The sequence below is a fragment of the Schistocerca piceifrons genome, chromosome 10 (assembly GCF_021461385.2).
Source record: "Schistocerca piceifrons isolate TAMUIC-IGC-003096 chromosome 10, iqSchPice1.1, whole genome shotgun sequence".
Taxonomy (NCBI): domain Eukaryota; kingdom Metazoa; phylum Arthropoda; class Insecta; order Orthoptera; family Acrididae; genus Schistocerca; species Schistocerca piceifrons.
Genome location: NC_060147.1, coordinates 101,214,365 through 101,236,678, shown reverse-complemented (window position 1 = coordinate 101,236,678; position 22,314 = coordinate 101,214,365). Strand labels below are relative to the sequence as shown.

The 22,314-nt window shown below is 38.2% G+C and overlaps 1 protein-coding gene across 2 annotated transcripts in view; it reads left to right on the top strand.

The window, feature by feature from the left end:
• LOC124718909 (angiotensin-converting enzyme-like) overlaps positions 1 to 22,314 on the top strand; it is a 284,445-nt gene that overhangs the window by 252,630 nt on the left and 9,501 nt on the right. Inside the window, exons 7-10 of one of the 2 annotated variants that reach the window (XM_047244559.1) lie at positions 941 to 1,038; positions 1,269 to 1,438; positions 15,241 to 15,365; positions 21,067 to 21,313. In XM_047244559.1, the coding sequence (XP_047100515.1) occupies positions 941 to 1,038; positions 1,269 to 1,438; positions 15,241 to 15,365; positions 21,067 to 21,313 (640 nt within the window). Of the gene's footprint in view, positions 1 to 940; positions 1,039 to 1,268; positions 1,439 to 7,564; positions 7,690 to 15,240; positions 15,366 to 21,066; positions 21,314 to 22,314 lie in introns of both variants that reach the window. The other variant, XM_047244558.1, reaches the window with a different exon arrangement.

The following is a 22,314-nucleotide window of genomic DNA, read 5'->3' as shown; positions in this document are numbered from 1 at the left end:
TTTCATAGGACTCTCCATACAGTTGATTGTGGAATTTGCAGCTCTCTGCTAGCTCTGCGAGTTGATTTTCCTGGGCTGCGAACAAATGCTTGCTGGATGCGTGCTACATTTTCATCACTCGTTCTCGGCCGTCCAGAACTTTTCCCTTTGCACAAACACCCATTCTCTGTAAACTGTTTATACCAACGTTTAATACACCACCTATCAGGAGGTTTAACACCATACTTCGTTCGAAATGCACGCTGAACAACTGTCGTCGATTCACTTCTGCTGTACCCAATAACACAAAAAGCTTTCTGTTGAGCGGTCGCCATCTTAGCATCAACTGACGCTGACGCCTAGTCAACAGCGCCTCAAGCGAACAAATGTACAACTAAATGAAACTTTATAGCTTCCTTAATTCGCCGACAGATAGTGCTTAGCTCTGCCTTTTGTCGTTGCAGAGTTTTAAATTCCTAAAGTTGTGGTATTCTTTTTGAATCACCCTGTATTTTCCTCCCTTGTGCTTATCTTTCTTCACATCTCTATTATTATTATTATTATTATTATTATTATTATTATTACTATTATTTCTCTGATTGTGGTATGAGTAGCAACAAAAACTGAAACTGAAGACAAAGACAAAACTAAGAATATGAGATTCAGTGTGGAAAGATTAAGATGTAGGAGGATAAACCATACACACAGATGAAGCCGGAGGTATTGACAGTAAAGACTTGTATGAAGCTTGAAATAACAGGAACGCAGTGGCAGATTTCTTTCTCAGTAATCTAACAGAACAATAATCTCCATTTCTATCTTTTTGGGGACAGTGTGTTAAATCCTCATTGTCATTTAATTTATAGACACATGTATTTATTTTGCCCCCTTTACTTTGTTGCAGTTTTGGTCTCCACCCCATACAGACAGAAATGTACTAACCACTGATTTCTATCCACAGGTAACATGTGGGCTCAGACATGGAATAACATTTTTGACATCTCAGTTCCCTTCCCTGGAAAGCAGAACATTGATGTAACAGAAGAAATGGTTAAACAGGTGGGCTACTGTATTTTTCGTAAAATTTGTTGTATTTTATTTTGTTGTACCATATATGTCAGTAAATACACATGAAATGTGGGTTATCTGCAGATTTGCTGCCATGCACGTTCACTTTCTTATTTACAAGTTTCTAAAGAATATGTACTACAAAAGCAAGGAACATTTGTTTGAGTTGCATCATGCAACTTTTTGAAACTGTAAAATAATTAAAGTGATTTAAATTTTAGGGCTACACTCCTCTGAGAATGTTCAAGCTGTCAGAAGAATTCTTTGTTTCACTCAACCTTAGTGCAATGCCAGAAACATTCTGGAAGAACTCCATTCTTGAAAAGCCAGAAGGGAGGGAGTTGATATGCCATGCCTCAGCATGGGATTTCTATGATTCCAAGGATTTTAGGTGAGAAATTTGCAAGGCAGTGTCTTAGGTTAAGAATGTATCTGATATGTTGCTGAACTGTGGCTAGAGGTCAGATCCCAGCTACAGTGTGGGAAAACAAATTCAAATGATAAGGGAATTGAAAATGATACGGCATTTGATTCATTGCAACATAGCTGTACTGCGGGATACCTGCTGAAGTGAAAAAGACTAAATGATCATTCTCCAAGTAGTCAAATCTAAGTTGAAAAGTTTTCTCCTGGCTTACTTCTTCTATTCTGTTCAGGAGTTCCCTTTAGTACTTGAAAACTTTTCTCTGTAAGACGTTATTTATTCATGTACTCCACAGTTTTTTATGTTTTTCTAATTAGCATTCTGTAAACTGCGTACTGACTCATCCCATGACCAAGTAGCTATGGCTCAAGTGGCAGTCCCATGGGACCAGATAAATAAATATAAAACTAACCTCTAGGAAGGAGTTTACCCTACATGAAGTTTTCTTGTCTACCACTCTCTCCTGGGTGTCTTTCTCGTCTAAAATGTCCTTTTTTCAATGTGCAGTTTTACTTTCTTACTCAGAATGAGGAAACCTCTCATTTGCCATCATCATACTGATAGAAAAGAACTGGATTTTCCAGACATGGAAACTTTGCATAATTTATTTTGGAGTCTACTCGTTCCAGTTGGACAGGAAGTGCGGGAAGTTCAAATAGATGGATAGAGCTGCCAGCATTTGGTTTCTGTCAGATGTTTTTAATCTATTCGAATACAAAAAAATTCAAAAATTACAATGTTTGTTTGTGGTCAAATGGTACATATGGAGTCTAGCTTTATATGGGGGAGGATGTGGAGATTCAGAAAGACAGCAGCAGAATTTAGAAAATTTTGTTCTTCCCTGCATTTCTAATCTCTGTGAAGTATATCATCATCATCATCATCATCAGTAGTATATAGTGGTGGTCAGCATACACATTAAGCCCTCTCATTACACGGGAGATTTGCAGCTGCTGAGGAGTGGAGTAGCGAGTAACGCATGGCTCGACCACAGGTGCTCAAGAGTGAGACAACTCAGTCAGTTTTTTAACAGAAGGGAAACTGGCGTAGTGTGAAAATGAATAATCTCTGATTAAAAACTGCATGTGTGATAAGTACATGTTTAATGAGTACAGTATTCACCATCACAGTATTTTGATTTTTGCACTTTCTTGCTTAGAAACATCAGTGTCAGAGAATGGTCACATATTTTGTTTGTTTAGCATGTGTCTAGAAGCAAAACTCTGTGTGTTACAGTTATGCTCAGTTTACAAAATAAGTTCATGACAGTTCATTGGAAAAAATAATAATATTTATTTCAGCTACTATTGGGTATTAAAAATAGCAATAATAAACAATTGTTCTGTCAAGTATAGCTCCACTATTATTCTCTTACCTCTTTAAAATACTAAAGGAAAATTTTCAAACCTAGAGGGCAAGAGAAAAGCGCTGTGGAAAATATTATGATTATTATTTGCACAATGGTCCCAAGCTGAAACTTGGTCGACACTTCCTTCAGTAAATAAGAAATATCATTTAAAGTGTTTGAAGAAATCAAAGGAACACGTTTTCTAATTCCATTGTCAGCCTCCTTAGCTGAGTAGTCAATGCGTCTGACTCCCATGCAGTGGGCCTGGGTTCGATTCCTGACTGAGTCAGAGATTTTCTCCTCTTGGCGACTGGTGTTTTACTTACCATCATTTTGTCATCATCGACAAGCAAATCACCCAGTGTGGTGTCATCTGAAAAGACCTGCAACTCAGCAGCCAAATTATGCTAGCTGGGCTCTCCCTGCCATCAGTGCCATACAATCATTCTAATTCCATTCCTAAAAAATGTTTTATGTACTATGGCATGTCTTGATATTCCTGAAACCTCATTTGTGACAGAACTTTTTAGTGTATGTGGAACTGAGATAACTTAAATCAGAGAATGAGTGAAAGGGATGCATCAGTCTTGGTAATTGGATTACACTATCAGAAACTAAAAAAGGTATGAAAATAAAACTTAAACACTAATATTTCAACTAGTTGTATACATGAGCTAGGGAACCATCAATGAAATTTGATAACAGTGTCTGGAGTACTTCATCCATTGAATATGAGATTAAACAAATTACTAATAAAATTATAAACAACTCGTAGCTTGGAATTATCCCAGCTGTAACAATTCCAGTTTATTCCAGGTATGTCTACTAGAACATCTGCTAGCATTGGTAGAAAGTGCTCCTTCGTCACGGTGCCACTCTGACAATAGGCACTCCAGCGTCTAAGAGTCTCACAAGAGTGAATTTTGTGGCTGTGAGAATGCCACACGGCAGCCTATGAGTGAGTTTGAAGGCTGTAATGATCTTCTCTAGTAATAGTACTGCCTTGTGGCATGCCATGATGTGGTAATTTACTATCTCTCTCTGTACTGAGCTTTCATCTTCAGTTCTGTGCAGCTATCACTTTCCTCACACATTTTCATATCCAAAAGCAAAATAGTGAGTCATTGAACAATACTGCACTTTTTACATCTTTGTGAAAACAATGTAGCACAACTTACTGAAGCAGGTATCAGATCCACAGCAACCTGTGAATCAATGTCGGTTTTGTCCAAACCGCATCCGACAGTCACTGGCATTTGATGATAGTGCCAAATTTTATTAACAGTGACATCTGCCCAAAAACATGGGTACTTGATGATCCACTCTCATAGCTGGTCGCCCCCCCCCCCCCCAAGCAACCAGACACAATCATTCATCACCCTCCCCAACAAAACTTTATTACAGCATTAAATTGGCAGGGGAGGGGGGGGTCCACTTTTGAGAAATCCAACATCAGCTCCATTACCAACAGAGCAGAGTGTTCAGTATCAATATTGGCAGTCACTGCAGGCCTTATCTGCAGGTAAAAGTAGTTTTCTCCTTAGCTGATTGCATACTGACTACAATAACACAAACTGTAGTGTCTGCTATACAGTCACAGATATTTGCGAAGACCTTTCACCACCAAACTCCATTTGAATCACACAGGGCTCTTCTAAAGCACACAGAAATGTCATGGTATTACCATCTGGTAATAATTAGTGATGTGCTTATGAATCACTGACTCTGTTGAATACCTAATAGAACACTTCTCATCGAATCATCTGATGTTAAATATTACATTTACTTTTTCCCTTTTCTCAGCTACTGCCCAGAATGCCCTTTTCTTGTGTTTGCCACATCTTTGTGTGTGTGTGTGTGTGATTTTTTTATATATATATATATATATATATATATATATATATATATATCATGTACCGTGCAAGTAAGCAGTGGAAAGGTGTACCTAAATTATGTAATATAAGACATACTTGCTGTTAATACTGATACTGTTAGATGTGTTATTAATTTACATATTTTTGCAGTATATTCAGAAATATGTCAAATATATACTTTTTTAATGTAATGTTTCTGCTCTTTCATGATGTTAAAAAAATAGCACTGGCCTGATTCAAAATTTATAGTTAATTTTGCATACTGTCAGCCTAGCAGCTTTTTTTCCCTACATACAATCTCTTGCATATTATTTAACAGTATATGAATATTAATGTTCTTCTGTCTTTACAGGATAGATGTGCTATTTATCTGTTACTGTAATAATTGAAAGCATAAAGTTTTACCACATCTTAGGATTACAGCTTTATTTTTTCATCTGTTCTGGTACCTATTACCAAGCATAAAAACTGGCTAATCTCAGAAACAACAAGAAACTATATTAAACTTTAGTAGATGAAAAGCGAAGCAACTGCCTAAAATCCAGGGTGGAGAGCCCGCGTTTTTTTTTTTTTTTTTCCCCAGTCCACAGAGGAAATTTGTGATAGAATTTTGCAATGGAATTGTTTTAACACAGATATTTTAAACATTGTCAGTAAAGAAACAACAGCGCACACAGAGGCATATAAACAGCCATTCTTTCCTGCCACTATTTGCAAATGGGATCGAAAGATATCTTAGTATTCAGCACTATAAAAAGTACTCCATGTCTCAAACTTTATAGGAGAGAATTGTGCATTGAAATAACAAAATGTTGATACTTAAGCATGGCCCTGAAAATGTAAAAAATGTATATGCTGAAGATGCTTCAGTGCCTAAGCCATAAGGTTTCCTCTAGGAGTAATAACATAGTGTTCTTCCTTCATTAGCTCTTGTAATACCATTTTCTGGTTTTCGTTTTACTCATTTTCTTTAGTTCATCTTTTCTAGTATACAGTACTGGAAGTAACTAAGAAGGTGACGCCGTAAGTGTTGCACATGTAAGTAATATGACACTGAAGCGGAAAAAAAAAAACAGCTAGAGAGCATGTTATGTAATTTCTCAGTATCAGCACGAGCTTAAAAATATTCACATAAGGCAGCAACATTCTCTTCAGCAACCAATGGAGGAGGTTGACATGGATGGAAAGCTTCATTGAGGCTGGAGCTACCCATACAGGATACTCTGAACCATCTGAATGCGGTAGGGTTAAGTGATCCACCTTCTCCGTAAGCTGTGGGCATTACATTGATGTACAGTCACCTGTCCAGAAAAGTGTATCACAAAATTAGTTAGCACTTTTATTTTCTGCACTACAGCATGGCTTGATACTAATAACACACACCTGAATCTAGCAGGTGCAGCTGAACATTTGTACTACATTTCGTGCTTGGATGACTCTATACCTGCATAAAAGTAGGGTATGACATCCTGAATGTTCACACTGTGTTCATTAATCCTTCGCATGTTTGCAAAGTGGGTACTATTTTACACCAGAAGGCTGATGTCTTTAACCAACCAAAAATCCAGAACATCTTAATACTGGGTGGTTATAATTAAAGTGCAGGTACTTACAGAGGTCCAGTGTGTCTGTAACTATCATGCCAGCAAAACTTGGTAGATATGCTAATGTGTTAATGGAGAACTGATTTACACTGGAAAAACTTAGTTCCAATTTTGGCCACCAGGTGCGAATCTGGCACTGCAAATGCAAGAATGACGTACAGACATGTTTCAGTATGTAACAGATAAAGAACAGGTGTGGATAGAAAAGGTCAAACAAGTGTGAAAGGCATACTGTGGATTTTATTATTAACTACCACTTACCCAATTTGTTCAATATGTGCACCAGAGACATTGACGAGATACTGTACAGTACCAGATTTGTATCTGGTGGCCATAATTGGAACTAATTTTTTCAGTGTAAATCGGTTCTACAGTAGCACATCTACCAAGTTTCAGTCTTATGATAATTGCAGCCTGCACTGGACCTGTATGAGTATCTGCACTTTAATTATAACCACCCAATATGTTAGTGCATACAAAAATATCCAAGGAAGGGTTTTAGTACTACTAAATGGTGGACATATACTTAATATGTAGGAAAATGGGATACGAACCCGTTAGTTGTGAAATGAATTAAAAATCTGAATGTAAAGTGAATAAAATTTTTCCTCTTTTATGTGTCTGTCACAGCGTCTTCAATGGCTCCCAAAGTATTCCCATACATTTAAACATTAGTATTTTCTCCTATAACTCCAAAAATAGCAAAACTTTGCTCCTGAAAGCTTAAAATTCTACCACCTTGTTGGAATATTTGAAGAACAAATAAGGACTTTTTATGTAACTACTCTCCATAGTTTCAGCTTTGGCTACTTGTATATCATATTGTAATTGATTCCATTCCACCATTTAATTATTACCGAATTTTGTATGCATCACATACATAATAAATTAATGGCTTTTAAATTAAATTTGTTTCATGGGATAAATTGGTTATTCACAATTTTGGGAGTCAACAACCTGAAAATGTGATACAGAATGAGTGTGGTTTGCTATCACAAGTATTAAGCTTTTTATTTGTCATTTTAACTGATTTTTAATGCAAGGTACATACTCCATACTATTAGCTACTGGAGTTAAATATTTCACAGATCTAGAAAACTAGAGTAACCCTTCTTCACTAACTGTATGGACTGCTCTCCAAGGAACCTGAGTTGGCAGTCCTGTTTTCAACATTTTTGCTTTCAGTCTGGGTCACTCACTGAGCTAACTGTTGATTGTTTACTAACATGCAATGCACTTTGTTCTTTGCCCCAAATGACCTCTGCAGGATCAAACAGTGCACTGCAGTCAACATGGAAGACCTGTTCACAGCACATCACGAGATGGGCCACATCCAGTATTTCTTGCAGTACAAGGACCAGCCATTCATCTACAAGGAAGGTGCCAACCCAGGTAAACAGAGCCACCGTCCTGTAGCTCTGCGAAACTGTTGCTTCTTTAGTTGGGAACTTCCTGTGAAAACGCATCCTCTCCGTCTCTGCAACCATTCAGTAGCAACTTACATATTAGTTTAGAAAGCTTTGTGGGAATCAGCAAAGTTGTAAAAAATGTGTTCATATCCAGGTAAGTTAAGTGCTCTTGTTTGATCTCTGTAAGGAGCAGAGTTGTATATCAGAAGGTGTGATAGAAGTTGTACCACATAGGTCACCCTTTAATTATTTTCTTCTTGTTGTTGTTCTTCTTCTTTCTGTGTTTCTCTCTAGACTTCATATAACTGATTCTTGCTGCAGCTTTGGAGTTCACAAAACTTCTGTTGCCACAGTACAGGTGTGTACACCCTTCAGTGCCTGGTTTACACCTGTCTGACCTTTTTGAGGAACAACTCTTTTGTTTAGATTATCTGTACAGAATGAATCCATACAACACAGGGTGAACCACAATAACACCACATCCCTAAGTTTTCCTTTCCTGGACTATGTTATTAAATAGGCTTTCCAGATTGCTAAATTGATAGTTTAATTAACTAAAAGGTTGGCTATAACCTCATTAAAATTTGGGATCTGGTGCTGGTTGTGACAAGAACATGTTGATTACAGAGGATGGTGCAGCAATAGGGGTGAGATGTTCTCTGCAATACACAATGGTATTTGGCAATCCATCAGATTGCTTAGTCACCACTTCTCAAGGGACTGTGTAGCTGTCAGGGTGTAGGTGACAAAAACTGTTACTTAGTGCCAGAATTTGTAAATTTTGCTAAAAGAATTATAACCCTGTTGGTTCTTTTTTCCTTCTTCTTCTCAGTCACATATCACTTTTTTTCCCCTGTGGCAATGATTTCTATACTGCTGGAAAAAAAAAATAGTACACCATTTTAGAGGTTTCCATTTCACTCAAGAGTTACGATTGCCGCATTGCATATGGAGCATTACATTTACAGATCAATACCGTAAGTGGTTCTGAAGTAGCAGATATCAACCCATGCTGCAATACCCGTATTAGTACTCGGTGTAGCCTCCAAGGGCAGTAATGAAGGTGCTGCCTCTGGCATCCAGTCGATTGTGAAGATGGCAAATACTGCCATGGGATACATTATGCCATCATTCCTTGATCTGTTTACATAATTCTGTAGGAGTTGTTGATTGATGAGTCGCATGAGTCACTTGTCATCCCATCGTACCCCACCTGTGCTCGATTGGAGAAAAATCTGGAGATCGTGCTGGCAGGGAAGTTGTTTCATGTCTTGCAATGCATGTTGAGTTTCATGGGCCTGTGTGGGTGAGCATTATCCTGTTGGAACAACACATCACCTTCCTGTTGCAAGAATGGTAAAAGAAGGGGTCTAAAACATTCCACACATACCGAGTGCTGGTTAGCGTCCTCCAGAAACACCAAAGGTGACGAAAGTTGTCTCTTATCACACTCCATACCATAAGGTCTGGGAAAGTGCCAGTGTGTCTTGGACGAATGCACTCTGCAAGACAGTCCTCACCAGGTCCACATTGTATGCCCAAACAACCGTCACTTTTGTGCAGACAGAATCTGCTTTCGTCGCTGAAGACCATGGCACAGCATTCCATCTTCCCCAAGTTATCCTCTGATGGCACCAGGTGGGACATGCACATTGATGGTGTGGAGTGAGTGGAAGACAGGCTTACAGGCATGTGTACCCACAGTCCCACTTCTAATAACGAGTTCGCAACAGTTCATGTTGACACGTCTGGGCTCATAAAACACCTTATCTGTGTTGTCGTATCTGTAGGATCTGGCACTGCTGCCCTTACAATACAATGATCCTGGCAGGTGTGTGTGCTGCATGGACATCCAGAACCTCGTCTATGGGTGTGAAAATGTTCACATGACCACTGATACCAGCATTGTAGCATAACTGACACAGCATGTCCAACTTGTGTGGCAATTCTCTGCAAGGACCATCCTGCCACTAGGAAAGACACAATTTGACCCGTTTTAAACTCACTTAGCTGGGTTTAGGAAGCATGGGTGCATCTGCGTGATGTGTTTAACTGCTTGCTTCACGTGTTTGCACCATGCACCATGCTGAGCCCTTTGGCTGTGGGCATTCCCTATTAAAAGGCAAACACATATGGTGCTTTGGTAGCTGCCACTACTCTATCTGTTGACAAACAATGCTGAAACCATGATCAGGACATCTACTATCCCCCAGGTGGCATATGCCATTATCAGATCAAAATCGGTATCATCTTTCCAGGTGTACTAATTTTCTTTCCAGCAGTGTGTATGTGAAAAATGCCAAGTTGCACAGTGATTCATAATCCACATTAAACTGTAGATCCCCCTATAACTGGCTGGCATGGTCAATTCAAATGTCAAACAAAGGGACAACCATAGCTTCTCCAACAGGTCCACTCACGATAAATAACTGCAGTGTTCAAATCAACTATCAGATTGTGGGCAGCTCTGTCTTTAAAAGCTGTATGTAAGTAAAAATACACAAGAAATTGTAAATGCTGAAAAACATTAAAACAAATTCCTTTCATGAAAAAGAGAAAAGGGAGAGAAAATAGAAGAACAGGAAAGAATTTGTGAATAGTTGCGTTATTAAATGAGAACAAAGGAGAAACTCACTTATAAGTCAGAATTCATAGCCATCTTTATACCGGTTTAAATGCTGCACATTTTTAAGAAGATCCTTCCCACAGGCCTGTTAAGAGTCATCAGCCAGAAATATTCCTCCAGAAAGAGGTATTACTGCACTTAACATGCAGTGAAATTACAATGCTTGCAAAGGCAATAAAATTATAAAGATGGTCCAAGAAAAGATTAAGTGAGGAGGGTAGTACCTCACACTTTGTCAAAGCAAGTGGGTGTTTAAAAAAAATGACATCAGGTTCTCAGCCTTACGAAGGTCTCAGTTTGACAGTGCATCAACAATGAGGCTATGCCCTGGCATTCTGGTTTATGTTTTTTGTGGCTCCTCCAAATTGCTTTTGATGACTGCTAGGATGGCTTCTCTAACATGGCCCCATCTGATGTCTTCACTGTCTGTGTTCACCTGATCAGATATCTTGTCTCATGGTTTCATTCTTGGCACCATGTTCATGTTTATTTGAACTATGATCTTCTTTCTGTTGAAGAAAAAAGGAAAATGGGATGTTTATTCAACCCTCATATCTGCAAAAATCACAGGCAATGTAATGTTTTCCTTTACAAAATTTTAAAGTTGTATGTGCTAATGAAAGGATAATACTTCTGCCTCCTATACACAGATGTTTGGCTGATGTTGGCCTATCAAGAACTGTAGCATTATTGCCACTCCATTAGTCTGACATTTTGATGTTGTCACTCCACAAGTCAGATGTCAGATGTCACTCCACAGTCCAATTGTGATTGTAGGATACATTCATTTCAAAACTGTGTTTCACTTGTGAATCAACTGCACAAAAATTGGCTGGCTGTCTCAGTTTGTACATAGATGCAAGACATTTTGTTCACACTTCTTTTGTCAAAACATCTGACTTTTGGAGCGGCAACATCAAAATGTCAGACTTACGGAGTGGCAATAATGCTACAAATCTTGATAGGCCAATATCAGCCAAGCATCTGTGTATAAGAGGCAGAAGTGGTATCCTTTCATTAGCGCATACAACTTAAGACTGAGTACACAAAACATATTTGCCATTATTTTGATGTGCAAAACACAACTTTACTGTCATAAAAATAAATACGCTACCCATCCCACTCATGAACAATAATAGTTCACTAGCCAGAATTTGCAAAAAGCATGTTTTCTGTTTAGAATGTGACAGACATTGTTAACCAACATCGCTCATCTTCAGTTTCACCTGATGTGATGAATGGCACCTTGCTGTAGAAAAATGTAAGTTAAGTTAATGTGGATGAGTACGAAACACAATCCTATACCATTCAAATACAGCATTAGAAGTTTTAGGCTTAACACAGTCAAGTTGATTAAATATCTAGGTGTAATGTTGCCAAACAATATGAAATGGAATGAGCACTCAGGTTGGTAGTAGAAAAGACAAATGCTCAACTTCATTTTATTACGAGAATTCTGGGAAAGTGTTGCACATCCGTAAAGGAAACAGCATATAGAACACTAGTGTGACCCATTCTTGAGTACTGCTCTAGTGTTTGTGATCCCCCACCTGGTCAGATTAAAGGAAGACATTGAAGCAATTCAGAGACACGCTGCTATATTTGTTACTAGTAAGTTCAGTCAGCATGCAAGTATTATGGAGATACTTTGTGAACTCAAATGGGCACCCCTGGAGGCAAGACAAAGCTCATTTTGCAAGACACTATTGCAGAAATGTAGAGAAACAGCATTTGACGCTGACTGCAGAATGAATGTGCTGTCACCAATGTACATTTAGTGTAAGGACTATGAAGATAAGGTGCGAGAAATTAGGGCTCATGCTGAGACTTAGTCATTTGTCCCTCACTCTATTTGCAAGTAGAACAGGTAAAGAAATGACTAGTAGTGGTACAACGAGGTACCCTCTTCCATGCGATGTATAGTGGTTTACAGAATATGAATGGACATGAAGATGTAGAAATCTTTATACTCCATACACTACAGCAGACTTTGCCACAGCTGGAAGCAATAGTAATGTCAACAGCCAGCAAAACTGGAAATTCCTTTTGGCTAGTTAACTTCTGCATCTTGAACAGTTTTTTCTGACTTGCTTTTTTCTGCACCGAGCTTCAGAGGCAGGTCTTTATTAACAATGAAGCATTCTCTACACACATACAGAATTGTTCCTTCATACAAGAAGACTTTTGTCAGTCAGTGAAGACTGCCACTTCTTAGCAACTACAAATTATCATATCACAGGTGCAGCTGGACCTGTATAAAGTATGAGGGCCATTTTTCTTTTTCAACCTCCAATAGGCTATAAATAAAACACAAGTTCATAGAAAACAATTATTTTAATACCAAAAGTTTTGTACACTTATTGTTACTTTTCAACATAATCACCGAAAAGATTGAGACTTTACTGTAATGCCAGCACATCTCCTCCCCTCGGTGGCCAAATACAGACAGTGAAAATTTCATCCATCACCAGAATTCAAACCAACTTACCTCCAAGTTGAGTGCCCCTGTGCAACTGTGCGTTAGCGACCTCAGCTGTGGCGGCAGGTATTATTCCTGCTGAACATAGTAGATTGTTCCCAGCAAGACGATTTTGATTAGAATGACATACAGTGCTGCAGTAAATTGTTGCTGTTGAACTAAACGTTCTGCAGAATGGTTTGATGCAGCTCTCCATGCTAGGCTATCGTTCATATCTGCATAGCTCCTCCAACCTATTGAAACTACTCATGCTACTCAAGCCTCTGTCATCCTCTACAATTGTTACCCTCCCACCATCCCATAATTTCATCCAATACCAAAATAATAACTGTTTCATGATGCTTAAGGACGTGTCTTATCAGATTCTCTCTTCTTTCAACAGTGTGTCCCTTTCTTTTGTCTTTCTTTTTTTCACACTCTCTGATTTGAATTCAAAATCTCTTCGTCAATTCCAGTCCATCCCCATAAACTTCAATATTCTTCTGTAGTACCACATTGCAAAAAAAGTAGAACAAGGGTGATGGAGTACAGCCAGTTCACATCAGATGATTCTGAGGGAATTAGATTAGGAAACCAGACACTGAAAGTAGTAGGTGAGTTTTGCTATTTGGGGAGCAAAATTTATGATGATGACTTGAGCAGAGGATATAAAATACAGACTGGCAACAGCATCTTGAAGAAGACATCGAATACAAATTTAAGTGTCACTAATTCTTCAACTCCTCCTCCTGAAAACTGTTTTATTTGGAATGTTGCAATGCGCGCACATCTTCAGGGACGGACACTGTTCTGACAATTACAGCTGCAGTAAATATTACGAAATGGTTTCACATTTTGCAAATCCAGATTGTTGCCAGCTGTTTCCGACACATGTTAATTTATGCCGGATTGGTGCTTGAATCCAGATTTCCCACTTATCGTGAGCAATCGCTTTAACCACTTCAGCTAACTGAGCACACCTACAGAACCAATCCAAACTTCCACCTGTCACAGCATCCACAACTCTAACACTCGAGTGCATATTTCCTGATTTCCACATAGGGACAACAAATATTTTATTGTCATTTTAGCTCATCAACATATGGATTTGTGGTAAATATTACAAAATTGATTGATGCCAGCTGTTCGCAAAACATGAAAATTTCTGCCCTGTTTCGCGAACCACTTCGGCTGTCTGAGCATACCTCCAGGACCAATCCAAACCTCCATATGTCATGGGATCACAACCCTTATCCTCGTACACACCGTATAAACACAGATGTCAACGATGTCTCCAAGTCTCGATGGGCTATTAGATGATAAAATATTTCTCTCTATCTGTGCGGGAATCATGACATGTGCAAGTGTAAGAGTTGTGGACTCAATGACACGTGTAAGTTTGGGTTGATGCTGGTGGTGTGCTCAGATAGCTCACATTGGTTAAGGCAGCTGCACACAAAAAGTCGGAAATCTGGTTTCGAATCATGGTCTGGCACAAATTTTCACGTATTACAAACAGCTGATGTCAATTCATTTTTGCAAAATGTGAAGAACCCACTTCATAATATTTACTACAGCTGTAATCAGCAGAACAGTGTCTGTTCCTTAAGATGTGTGGAAGGCCAGATTTAAAAAAGTTCTGACATTTAAATTTGTCATCAATGTCTTTTTCAAGAAAGCTTTTCTTGCTATTGCCAGTCTGTATTTTATAGCCTCTACTTCAGTCATTATCATAAATTTTTGTTGCCCAAATAGCCAAACCCTTCTACTATTTTCAGTGTCTCATTTCCTCCTCTAATTCCCTCAGCATCACCTGATTTAAAGTGACTATACTCTGTTACCATTGTTCAACTTTTATTTATGTTCCTCTCATAACCTCTTTCAAGACACTATTCATCTGGAATTTTATGCCCTTTGCCATATCTGACGAAATTACAATGTCATGAGCAAACCTCAAAATTTTTATTTCTTGTTGCTGAACTGCAATTCCTTCCCAAATTTCTCCTTGGTTTGCTTTAATGCTTGGTCAATGTACATATTTAATAATGTCAAGGAAGTAAAATTAATGAAGCTATTTAATAGCATTTCTCATCCAGTGACATCCACAATCTACATTACAGTTCTTTAGCATTTCTTGCACTTGAAATTTTCTTGAGAAAACTAGAGCCACCGTATCTTGGCCTCTTACACACAAAGGGAATAAATTAAACAAATCTAATAGTGAAGAGAACACTTTCTCTTTGATATGTAAACACCAAAGAACACTGCACAATACACGGTAGTGCTCTAGCCATAGGAAAAAGCATTTTTACCTTTACTTCCTCAGAGGCTGCCATAAAGCTGCTGTATGCAAAATAAGCAATTTCTGAACAGGCCAGTGTTTCTCTCACAACACTGAAACAGTATTTTGTGCAGTATCTGGTGATATAGTTACATTGTGTGTGACACAGGATCAAGCAGTGTACGACTGTGACTATGAAACAGTTGTTTGTGGTCCACCATGAGATGGGCCACATCCAGTACTACCTGCAATACAAGGACCAACCAACCGTGTACAAGGCGGGTGCCAACCCCGGTGAGTCTCATAATGACAGCTGAATGGCGGGCAGTCTTTCTGCTCACACTCACTGCGCTGACAGTTTGTGAGTGTGGGTATTGAACAACAATTAACAAATCAGCTTTGTGGAGCTTCTGGGCAATCAATACAGCAGCAACTGTTGAAGGGCAAGCAGCCTGCTTCTAACAAAATACAATGCAATGGGCTATCTTGCATATGGTCAGATGTGTCCCACGCCTTGTATTAAGTAGACTGAGAAAATAATTTTGATGAATTCATTGTTGCAGAATACTAGGCATGTTCTGGGAAAAACACTTAAGTTTATGAAGGCACTACGGAAATCTGTGTAAACAAAGGACCTGAAAATAACTTGGGGAACCTCACAACATTAGAAAATCTAAAACTCCATGATTGTCTACTACACTAAATTATGGTTGGTATTGTTCTTGTACTTCTGTCTTTCTGCATTCCCTACTGTGACACATAATAGTAGAAAAACATCATCTTGTCCTGTCTCTATTATGCATGTTCTTTCTGTTTAATTTGTGTCTCCTTTTTCCTCCTACTTTATCATCATTTAAAAATTGCCACTTTTTAAACAACTGAAATGTCTTCTGTGAGTTTATCGTAATTATTATTACAGCATATTACAGATGATTATCATAGAAACATCTCTGTTTTGGTGCACTTATTTTTTGCTAGATAATAACAGTGATGATATATGTACAGCAGCTGTTATTTATTATTTTTTTGAAGACAGTCAAAAAATGGTCTGTAACTTTCATAACTTTTACCAAAGGCAAGTGATATCCCTTCATCCACAAGGCAGCCTGTCAGTGGGTAAAAGTTAACATGCACAAATGATGTATAACTTAAGTTAGCAGTGGGCAGTCACAAATAATTTCATGAACAAGTTTTTGAAGCTTTTCAGGTTCCCCCTCAGATCGACCATGCAGAAATTTACATTGACATACTTGCAACATGATACTGGATGCATCACCATGCTACAAGTCTGACCTTGTAAATTCCTGATGCTCAATCCGAAAAGAAGCCTGAAAATGTTCAAAAATTATTTCATGAAAATAAAGTAATGTTTGATAAGTGACTGCCCGCAGCTAACTGTAATTCTATTACACTGAATATGCTGTTACAGGATCTATGTATCATAATAGAAACAAAGGACAATTTCATTAAATGGAAATACCCATAAGAATCATTGCAGTCTGAGAAGATCAGACAATGAAACAATTGCCCCCCCCCCCTCCCCGTGTGACTGCAAATTGCTCAAGGTGAATTAGTTCAATTCACTATGATCATCAGTGGACATTCTCTACTCTATGAATTAGTTTTATAGTAAGATAACTCATTTTGTTAGTTTGTCAGCTAAGGATACTTGCTGTTATCTATAAAGAATTACTACTTATGATAATTTTCAACATGGTATAGTGTATAGTGGAATTATCTGCGTAGTTAGCTTGACATAGGTGAAGCAATATGTACAAGAGAACACTGGGGTGTTACAATATGTTGAGAACAGCTGCTGGGTGTTGTGTTGCAGAGGCTAAGATACTTGATAAGCATTCAAAATTCAAATCTCTGTCTTGCCATAATGGTTTAGGTCTTCCATGGCATTCACAATTTGAATATCTTGGCATCCTGCTAACCTCTGACAACACTGTAAAAGCTGAAATCAAATTGCAAATAAAAAAGGCTAACAAATGTTTTTATGGCCTTTTTAAAGTTTTCAAGAGGACTTGACTTCCTGGGAAATTTACATTGCACTAGTACAAAACATTAATTGCACCAGTTTCCTAGATATCAATCTGAAACCTCAACATTCACAATGAAAAGAAGAAAGTAAATTTAGGACATTTGAATGCAAAAATTTTTGGAAAATATTTTGACACTTAAGAGCTAGGAATAATAATGACTCAAAACTACCAAATAATGATCGAGTTTATACCAGACGTATTAACAAAAACTGAAGTCAAAAGTTTGCAGTGGCTAGTGCATGAGGTTAAGATAGCACCTACCAATATCATACAGATAGTGGCATAAGAGCTTTTCCCTGGAAGAAAATCTCTTGGACCTTTAAGTACAAGATAGTCTGACAATAGTCAATATTGTTCGGAAAAATGCAGAGTAAAAAGGAGAGAGAGAAATTAATTGTGAGGACAGAGAAAAGTGCCTTGTGCAGCCTAATAATAATGATATCCCTACAATGACTTGAGCTGAACACTGGAAAACTCCATTAGGCAAAGGAATTTAGTTAAATGGTTGCTGTGAATGTGGAAATAATGTTCCACTACTGCAGAACAAGAATCTTGAGGGGAGGGAGAGTTTTGAGTGGTGCTGGGCCAACTAAAATATAGAAGCCATGTCAAACTCAAAAGGATTCAATAGAATTAAGAACAGCAGCATGCAGGAGATGGCACACATACCTTGTGGTGAGACATCGGCAGCAGAGAATAATAGTAGTGAACATGTGCCAAATCTGGGTGTTCAGGGCACCAAAGATTGAAAAAAAAAAAAAAAAAAAAAAAAAGAAAAGGTGACACCAGTTAGCAGCTCAGAAAAACTGTTGCTCTGGTCACATCCCAATGGAAGCTGTACAAACATCTGCACAGAGTGGTTTGTACTGAGACCCTATAACATGTATCAGTGGTGACTGGAATAGGAGAGAGTATATCACTACTGATAATTTACCTTTCATCTTGATGAAATCTTCCCCAGTTATTACTCAACTAAGAGGTTGTTCATGCTGTATCATTTTGATGTGTTTCAATACTTGCCATCCTTTTTATGGCTGTTCAGATGAATGTGATCCTAACTGTTTTTATCTCATACATAAACTCCCTCAACACAATAAATTATGTGAAATTCAGGAATTTCTCATTAAGCTGTCTTTGACTACTGTACACAGATGAAATTGTGAGCTTTTCTACATAAAACATTCTCAGCTTTACATTGGACTCTCAACCAGTTAGAACCAGCTGTAATAAGTGATGTGAAGTGCAAACTCAGCTGTAATTAGTGTGTAGTGGAACACATTGCATAGGCAGTAAAAAACAAATGTCTAGTGACAAGCTAGAACATAGAAGAAACTATTTGTGGACAAAAATTAAAAACCTTCCCTTCCCTCCATGTAATACAAAAAATAATAGAATGTCACTTTCTGCAATATCAGTAAACCCACTATTTCTTATAGAACTGAACTCTCATGTGTAAAACAGCTTGAAACACCTGATTAGTTTACAAATGTGTTAACATATTAAACATGGGGCTCATTGCAAAGTTCACAACAAATATTTTTTGTCTTGAAAACGGTAGTAAATTAAAAATTCTGAAATATGCAAATGGAAGGTTTGTTCAGAAGTAAACATTATACATAGGGAGATAGATGAACACACACACAAACACATGCGCGCGCGCGCGCGCGCGCGCGCACACACACACACACACACACACACACACACACACACACACACACACACCACCACCACCACCATAAGATATACCACAAGGAAAAGACAAAACAAATTTTGTTGTTTCATGGTCAACTCACACTGTGGTCTCTCTTCATGCTTCATTCTCCTGGAAAGGACTGCCATCTAGCATTATGTCATGTTACTGTGGATTCTTGAGACACCTGATGCCGTGGAATGTGTGCAGTTTGTAATGTACTAATGTGTACTGTTGCAATTGACTATAAAACACATTTGCCACAACAAACTTTTTTCCGTCTTTTTTCTTATGCTACATCATTCTGGCAATGTAAGTGTTCATCCATCCCCTTACATGTAATGTTTATACATGAACTTACCTTCCATTTGCATATTTCACAACTTTTTAATTCATTACACTTTTCGAGACAGAAAGTAGTTGCCATGACTTTTGCAATGACCCTTGTATTCGATATTAAACTTTTGAGAAAATTTTTAGAAAAAGTTTGACATTGTGTTTCAAGTGTGTTACAAGTCATGAAATGATTTCATTCTCAAATAATGGATGAATATAGCCTGGGTATTTCCACACGGTAAGTTATGCTTCCCCAAGATATATGTACACAGTTCTTAACTGTGATACTTGTCTTGCTATGTTAATCCTCCAACATAAGACAATAACTCTTAATGAATAGATTAAGACCACATTTTAAATTTGGTCAATAACAATATAAAAATTGAAATTAAAAGTTTTGTTGCACCTGGAATCCATCATACAGGCAACTTGCAGTTGGGAAGTTTACCATGACTTTGGTTAGCTGTTTCGTAATATAGGTGCTTCACCTTGAGTTGGTGCTTTCTCAGAACACTGTACCAACAGGGAAATTCACCTGCAAAATTACAAGGAAACGGTATGGTTGGCCTGTACTTAGCTGCAGAAAGCGAAATTTCAATTGCTGCCAGCAGAAACATGCAACGAAACCTAGTATGTTGTTTACCAACTAATATCTTCAGATTTGTATATAGAATGAGCACCATTAAACATACACATAACCCATGAGCGGACTTGAAAGAACTGTCCACCTTGGAGACACCTAGTACCAAATTTCTGAATGTGCTCTACAGGATGACGTGAGGCACCTGAATGCCTGCTGCTATAACACCACACATGCTACATGGATCCTCCCACACATTATGGTTTTCCTAAATTCCAGAGATGGGAAGTTGCTCTCTGACACACTCTTGCATACCGCCAGTCTCTTGGACTTGACCTCCATTAATTATATTCACTCTATTTTACTCATTTTATGATAATATAATGTAACTGGATCGATAAAAGAAATCTACTCAGCATGCAGTCCCTTTAATCTATCATATTACATTACATTACCATAAATTGATTATTTTTGTTGATATACTTTTCTCATTTATAGAATTCAATACTTACATTATTTCTTCGTTTTTAATTTTTTCCAATTTCCTTTAGTTCTATTTTCCACTTAATTTCTCTTCCTCTTTATCTTTCTGCTTCTCATATTGTCCTACCATCTCCGGACTGAAGTTGGCACACTGCTTACCAGCGTACTATCTTTGACCTCCTACTTTCTCCCAATCTTGCCCTCCATCTTTACCTCCTCAAATTAAGATGAGCAACTAAAATGAGTACGGTGTAAATGGCATTTGTAGGCAATGCTACAGTCAATCTTTCACCACAACCTTCATTTGGAATTCACATTTTTTGGTTTTGCCAAGCCATAACACCTTTCCAGCTAACTTATTCCTCGGGATATACTACAAATCAGTCTATCACTACAACCAAACTGACCAGCTTTGGGCTAAGGGCAATTGTACCGTACACATTTTAAGATCTGATCACATCAGGTGTATCCTTTTTGACTTTGGGTCTGAGTGGCCTGCCCCTCCTCTCCCATTTTCTCCTTGTGCAAGCAACTAACAGATCCAGAAGTGAGACCAGTTTTTTCTTCTTGTCTTCTACTTTTAAATGTGTATGTTGGTGGAACTTGGAATTCTACTTTATAACACTAACATTCTAGTAACTACTGCAGTGCATAACCACACAATAATTAAGCTTTGTTAGTGTCGTGTGTATCACTTAATTAATGCTTTAGAGTTTGAATGGACACTTAACAGATACGCGTGCTTAAGCTCTTTTTACATGCATGTAAAATGTAACTTAAGACTGAAACAACAAATCATGATGATTGTACTGAATGATTTGTACAAGATAATTTGCCAAACTTTGTTTTTAAAATCAGGCTTCCATGAGGCTGTGGGTGATGTCATGGCACTGTCAGTGTCAACACCGAAACACCTGCGCAAAGTGGGGCTGTTGGACGGTGCGAGTACAGATGACCCCGAGGCGACCATCAACTACCTCTACCTGCAAGGACTGCAGAAGATTGTCTTCCTACCATTTGCTTATGTTGTGGACCTTTGGAGGTGGGCAGTGTTTCAAGGGGAAATAACAAGCGATGCCTACAACTGCAACTGGTGGAAACTCAGGTAAGCGGGACCACAGAGTGTGGGAATTTCCTCACTGACATACGTTTACAGTGGCAGATATATGCTGAGTATTAAGAATCAAACAATGGAAATTCCAGTAGGTATATCAACAATGTAGGAAAAGACAAATTGCTACTTACTGTAAAGAAGACACATTAAGTAGCAGACAGGCACAATTAAAAGACACTTACAAAGCTTTCGATCAGAGCTTTTATTGACAAAAGAGAAACACACACCATTCACACACAAGCTAGATCACCTCATCCACACATGACCGCCAACTCTGGCAGCTTGGGCCAGTTTCTGGCATACAGTTTTCCTACATTGAGCATTAAGAATATACTGTTATGCTATACACATTAGAATAATGTTTACAACATCAGAGTACTTATTCCTGTTTCATATTAAATCACAAAAGTACCTTACTGCATTCTGTTGATTACACATACCCACTGTGAGAGTATTTACCAGTCTCCCAAATAACAGAAAATTGTTTCAGTGCTTTTTATAATGTACGGGGGCTATCTGGAAAGTAACATCCGTTTTGAAGTAGTGTGGGAAGAAGTGCAAAGAGTGGGGCTGTTGCTGCGTGTACTCACACAGCAGGCCACTGTGCTTTTGTAGTGAGGAAATGATACTGGAGCTGCAGTAGTGAGGAAATGATACTGCTTCTCATTAGCTTACAAGTACCCATTTCAATTGAAAATTCTTCCATATGTGAAATCCATTCTACAATACAGTTTGTACTGATAAAAAATTTCAGGGCTGTTGACATCTGTTGTAAAATCGGTGTTGCATATAGACTGAATGTGATGAGTGGTCTCATTTGAGATTGGGAGGATGAATGTTCACAATAATGACAGACATGGCCAACCATCAATGGGCTGGTACAAAAAATTAACAAAAATATTTGTGTTACTGGTGTTTCACAATATCTCAGCAGTTGGACAACATTCTGCAAATGTCCGAAATGTGTAAGACAGTCTTCTTTCTTCTTGTTC